This window comes from Electrophorus electricus, chromosome 4 (assembly GCF_013358815.1).
Source record: "Electrophorus electricus isolate fEleEle1 chromosome 4, fEleEle1.pri, whole genome shotgun sequence".
Taxonomy (NCBI): domain Eukaryota; kingdom Metazoa; phylum Chordata; class Actinopteri; order Gymnotiformes; family Gymnotidae; genus Electrophorus; species Electrophorus electricus.
In genome coordinates, this window is record NC_049538.1 from 13699236 (window position 1) to 13706000 (window position 6765).

The 6765-nt window shown below is 45.8% G+C and overlaps 1 protein-coding gene across 2 annotated transcripts in view; it reads right to left on the minus strand.

Moving 5' to 3' along the window:
• The window catches only part of LOC113577459 (rho GTPase-activating protein 42), a 60134-nt gene extending 55702 nt beyond the window's left edge, over nucleotides 1-4432 (minus strand). For both annotated transcript variants that reach the window (XM_027010112.2, XM_027010111.2), the window contains exon 1: nucleotides 4029-4432. In XM_027010112.2, coding sequence (XP_026865913.2) covers nucleotides 4029-4182 — 154 coding nt within the window. In that variant the 5' untranslated portion in view covers nucleotides 4183-4432. The remainder of the gene's footprint in view (nucleotides 1-4028) is intronic.
• Between the last annotated feature and the right edge of the window lie 2333 nt (nucleotides 4433-6765).

The following is a 6765-nucleotide window of genomic DNA, read 5'->3' on the forward strand; positions in this document are numbered from 1 at the left end:
CAAACACACCACCACTCACCTACACCAAACACACCACCACTCACCTACACCAAACACACCACCACACACACATACACCAAACACACCACCATGCATCTACACCAAACACACCACCACTCACCTACACCAAACACACCACCACACACACACACACCAAACACATCAACACCACACACCCTCCCCAAACATGCCACCACACACCTAAACCAAACACACCACCACTCACCTACACCAAACACACCACCACTCACCTACACCAAACACACCACCACACACACATACACCAAACACACCACCATGCATCTACACCAAACACACCACCACTCACCTACACCAAACACACCACCACACACACACACACACACACACCAAACACATCACCACCACACACCCTCCCCAAACATGCCACCACACACCTAAACCAAACACCCCACCACACACACACACACACCAAACACACCACCACGCACCCACCCCAAACACACCACTACAGACCTAAACTAAACACACCAACACATACGACCCTCTTACAGGATAATTGCTGAAGGACATTTGCCATACAAGGAGAGAGATGTGTGGAAATGTGCAAACAAACGCACAGCTGTCATCAAACTGCTACTTTCTGCTGGCCATGAAGCTCATTTTTATCTCAGGACAAACTGCTCTTCTTTTTTTGTAATCAAAGTCGAGTTGTGGGAAAGGGTGGCATCTCTTGCCACCAAGACCAGCTGAAATATTCAGACGGCATCAAAACAGAAATGCAAAAGCGATTTTCTTTCGCGAGGCATCAAAGAACTTGGAAACAACAGCAGGATTACTAAACAAGCAATGCACCTGTGTTAGTGCTGTCAAACCAGTCACACCGTAGCAGGGCCTCCCTGTTCCATCTGAAACCTTTACAGAATGGGGGAGGCTGATTCCATCCTGCAGGGCACTAATCTTCTCGTCCGTCACACCTCATCCATTTTCACCAACCCCGAGTACATATTAAAAGATGATGAATGTGTGAGCTCGTGCTGATGAGCTGTTATATGGTGCTTGATCACGTATGCCGTGTACTGTCTTTGGTCTGCGAATGAGGATATGGGCTGTGCCAGGCTGACGGGAGAGGGTCTCTCTCTCTCTCTCTTTCTCTCATTCTTTCTCTCTCTCACACACACACACACACACACACACAGGGCTCACAGGAGGGGGTCACACACACACAAACCCACACATAAAGACACACACAGGGCTTGCGAGAGGGGGTCTCTCACACACACACACACACACACACACACACAGGGCTCGTGGGAGGGAGCCTGTAGGGGCCACTGACATAACAAGTATCCACATCCTGTCATCCTAAACAGATCACACACACACACACACACACACACACACACACACACACACACACACACACACACACACACACACACACACACACACACACAGTGCACCCAGAAGAATGGTTTCTCCAAGGTGCTGTCTTTCATAGGAGTAAGTAGTCTTTTTCTAAGTACTTCACTGTTGCCATAGTTTGAACATTATAACACAACATGTTGAATCTATGGACATGATGTACATAGTACAACAACAACCACAACAACACACACACACTATTCCTAATGGCCATTATCAGAGGGAGCACAGCACATCGTTACACAAGCTTGTTTACAGTATATTTCCTGTAACTGAATCCCAAGAGCATCACTCTTACACTTATAAACACAAAAAACTCCCAGAAGGACTGAGAGCTTGGAATGGTCAACACACCCATGAGCCTGCGCAGTTAATAAACATAAATAATGACAAGGATGAAAGGAAAACATCTCTGAAGCGTACGAGCCCTGCTGCGTAGAGCGCTGACGGCCAGCGCTCCACGGAACCAGCTAAGTGGAACCGGAGAATGACTCTGAGTTAAGTAGGCAGTAAAAGCCAGACTGATTAACTGACTGAGAGCTGCCCATGTTCCATCCACTCATGGAAATCAACTCTCTGGTACGGCCTTCCACAAACCCACTCGTCCACATCCACGCTGACTCCACCGCCGATTGCTTACGTAAAAGCCCTCCCCTGTAATCCCCTCCGCCCCCCAACCTCACAGCTCGACGCACACAACAGGTTCTGTGAATTGAGATGTGAATGGCACGTCTCTGCCCACACTAATACAGGTGGTAACAGTTCAAGGCACTTTCAGGAGAAAGACTCTTTAAATGGACATGACCTCTGACCCAGTACGTGCGAGGGAACCCGTAAATGGAGGAGAATTTCTCCATGATCTTGCCATTAAGTGCCCCGACATCGGATAGGACCAATCACGGGTGGTGGATCATTTCAAATCCTAACAGTTCAGAAAACCAGATAAAGGAGCACTTTAAAAGTGACTTTTAATTTGCTCATTTTACTTAAAGTTATACATATACAGTATTTCAAACAAAACTTTATGTGTGCTGCATGAAATTCAGCTCTGTTAGATGTAAAGATAAATGTCTGCTCTAGCACACCCGATCCACCTCCACAAGTAATGGCCAATCCTATCATGAGCTTGGTCAGTGTAGCTGAGGAGAGAAATCAGCTGTACAGAGCAACAGCACAAGTGATTTTGTACAGTGGATGGGGACCGAAACATAGACTACATATCCTTTCAAAAGCTTAAGCATCAGAACAGCAAGCTTGAGTGTAATCCCCTCACGGGTGATACCCACCGGCAGGCAGTCTGACCTTTAAAATGACACGCACCCCACTGCTTCCACAAAAGAGGAGCGAAAAGTCCTGAGAGCGCCATTTCTAGCTGCACTTCTCCGACTTTTCAAATGAATATTACATAAAAAGGACTGAATAGGACATTAGATTAGAGTCCATGTTGTCATTGTGCAGCCAAATACAAATAGAAATAAATACAATGTAAATTAGATGTTGGTATGAGTTTGTAACCAACGTGTGTACTTGTGTACAATGTATGTAGTGTGTAGGTTGTTTTTTTTTTTTTTTTTAATAAAAGGTTTATTAAAATAATTTAATCTTGGTCTCTCGTAATCTCCAACTTGGTCTTGTGCAATAGGGAATCAGATATAAACTTCCGTATTTGGGAGAGGTGAGTTTTTATAGCAGACTCAAGGCCGACTGACGCCACAGTGAGACTCATATCCTTTCTACATCTTTGTGGCGTTCCAGACAGCGGCAGTTAGGTTAGGTTTACGAAGGTAAGCACGTTTTTATTACACCCACCGCCCCAGGCAGTGCAACGTCAGAGCACTGTCGCAGAAAGTCATTTTTAGCAAATGAGTTCGTTTGCGCCAGTTTTTTTTGTGCGCCATTACAGCCAGTTCGCCTATTATCTACAGTCGGCCAGTAAGCCATCACGCTGAAATAAGTTGCCCGCTTCCCCCACAGCAGTGTGAAGGTAAACTGCATTATCTTTAAGAGAAATAAGTGTTTATCTTGAAGAGAAATACATATGAGTTAAAATAAAGAGACAGTGCTGCCGTTTTCACAGCCTGTCGTGGCGATAATAAAAAAGACAGGGGCGGGGGGGTGGGCTTCCAGACATAATCATAACAGTCATACTCTCCTCCCAGAGTCCCTGACTTATTCAATACCAATTAGGCAGGCTGACAGTACCATAAACACATCTCCAACATATACCTGAGCAATATTTATTCCACATTCGGTAATTCAGTTTTCTTGACAACGACTTTAAATATTACTGAGTTAAAAGCGAAAAGGGCCTTGGGGCTGATACTGTGAGGCCATTAGGAAGTCTGAAAAAGTAAGCAATCACCGCAACAGCCATGTGAAAGAGCGCATTCCCGGTTTGAACATTACTGCGATGCGAATACACGCCTCATCCGGCAATATACTTATAATACAATGAATGAACAGATAACAAGAAGTACAATACGTTCACTTGAGTGTCTCCTCATCGCTCACTTTAAAGCTTTACATTAATCCGAATTAATTCTTTCATGTTTGCTTTATATCTATCGTTATATTTCATTGTCATCAATCATTCCGTCGCGTATAGTAGGTCGCAGTGCGCTTACTTTTCAGCGCACCGATGAGCGCGTCCCCATCTTTGATGAGCTCCTTGATGAACTTGTTGGTGCGCTCCAGCTCAACTTCATGGCAATTCAACCGTTCTCTGAAGTCAGGGCTATCCAGAAAAGAGTCGCTGAATTCTAAAGTCGGTAGTCCCATTTTCCGCTTTCTAACAAAACCGATATATAAAACGTACTGCGCTAAATTCCCGTGATCATCATTCAAACGAGGAGCAATCGCATATGCGTTATTCAAAGTTTTCCTTCCCCTTTTCCCTGCTACTTCCGCCCTAAGATTTTTTTCTCTCGCTTTGCCTAACTCACTTTCCCCCGAAACCCATTACCTCGTAACCCACGATAGCGAGACTCCTGCTGGCTACTTCAGACAGCGCCAGAGCGCCAGGTCTACAGGCTAGCGTCCAAGGTACTTGAGAACTGTAACACTTAAAAAGCGCTCAGACGACTCTACCTTTTTTGGCTAGTACTCTCAAAACGAATAGCATTCTAAAAAGTCTCTGTTGCAACCGGCGTGGGGTAGTAATCGGATACTACAGTAGTGTGTCTACAGCGGTCTTTATCGGAAGCTAAAATCTGAACGGAAAGAATTAGTGAGGTAATTACCAAACGCAGTAAGACACACCAAACGCCTATTTAAACAGACTGTGGCAAATTTGACGAACTAACATTTTCTCATGACGCCCGAACAACGCTGTAGGTTACTCTAAATGATTAACTTCCAGTCCTGCGACTGCTTGACATAGGAAATTGCAGTAATTATAAATGTCAGTACTTTCGTTAATAACAGTTTCGTTATTAGATGGATGATTCCAAGTATCTGAGGTGTATTGATCAATGGTCTACGTTGATTTAGTGTTTGGGGAAGACTTGTGAATGAAATGGATTAACTGATGTCAAACTAATCCCCAGGACTGAAATAAGATGCTTGACGAGTAGGTGGGGCAGAAGAAGAGAAAGGGATGGAGAGAGAAGACGACGTTGTAATGCGTATAGCCGGGAGGCCTGCTAACAAGTCAAAGTTGATCTGTCTATAAGACCAATAAAGTTGCGCAACGTTGCACTGCAGAAGCAACACGGTGAGGCTGATGAAACGGAGAGACGCGCCCACGACAAATCAAAGCCCGAAAACAATACCGCAAAGCGCCCGTGACCCAGATGATCTTAAGCCCTGTCTGCCGACATAAAGCAACAGAGCTGTAAATCAAGTCACGCGTGTTTGTCTGTCAATGAGCACAGATGCGCCACACCACAGGGCCACAGAGCACCCCTCCCACTGTCCAAATAAGTTGGCCTTGTGGAATTTAAGTCTGGGTGTAATTACGCTTTCTGAGAGATCACTGGAACTAATGAGAGAAGGGAAACGCAGAGCTCTGAATGACTACATTGCTAAATAAAAGTAATTAGACTCGAGCCTAATTGGAGCTTGTGGAATAGGTCACAATTTCGGGGCACATGCGGACGATAATGTAAGATCGCAAATGAGCATTTTTGTCGTATAGAGAAAGCCGCAACGTCACATTGCTCAGCTGTCTAACTCGCATGTCACATTACAAGTATGCATATTTGTTTACTTATGCGCTTATCCGCTATCTATAACTGTCTCACTCGGCTATTCTCTCCGAGTTTGTGCGAGTAAGTAGAAGTGAGGAACAGGAAGTGTTTGTGGGCACAGATAGAAACTGGGAAGATGCACGGTCTTTAAACAGTGATGTTCACGGCGAATGCAGCATCCATCTATCGTTATAGCCAATAGAGACAGAGAGAAAAAAAAAACACCAACAGCGACGAAAAACAGTTACCCACGAAAGGCGATTACATATGCACAGCATTTCCTACAGTGCATTGTGTCGGGGCGGTCAATTACTGCGATAGGAGGCGGAATTGTTCCGCAGGCTGTTAGACTGTAAGTGCGTGAAGCACAAAGGATTATCTCCAGGCATCCGGAGAGTAAAACAGGCCGCACGGGGCCTTAATGGCCGTGTCGAAAACCCGGTGAATGCACGAAGCCAGTGTAACTGTGCGTGGCGTAGAAGGGGATCCAGTGAGGTGGTGTCCTGTGAGGACCACGTGAAGTAGGAAGTGTGTGGCGACAGGCGGGGATGGCGCTGGGCTAATTGGAGTGAGGAATCAGCAGGCTGCCGTGTCTTTCAAGCCAATTCTCCTTAATTAGGGCGATCCTCGCCGTGGATATGTACACCGGCGCCTGGTGTAACCTGTAAACTGGAACACTGTCACGCCGGGACACCGCAGAACAAAACAACGTGTGCATGTACATGCACGCGCGCGTATACAAACATTCGCACAAGTCTACGCTGAAGGAACGCAACTGCTGCACACACATATCTGTCTAGTCTTTGGCATACGGACAGTGAAACACACACACGAGCACGCAGACAGGCACTTTGGCCTTTCCCTAATAGAAGATTGCTAGTTGAAAGGGAGAGCTATTTAACTAATATCAACAAAGCTCGTGGTGGTGAAACATCAATAAGCTATGCACAAAATGCATCGATTAGATTCCCCGTGTGGGCGGGTTATTCAGGAGTCAAGTGGCTTTTGATCAGATTTCCCCACACAACAGGACATTGTTAGGTCTCCCAGTCAGGGTTTGCACATGCATGCCCAACCTTCACCTGGGCAGAGGGGGCGGTCTCTCTAGTTGGCCCCGCCTCTAGTGGTGAAGCAATGAGAAGCAGAGAAACCCTTGGTGTCTTTTTTGGAGTGT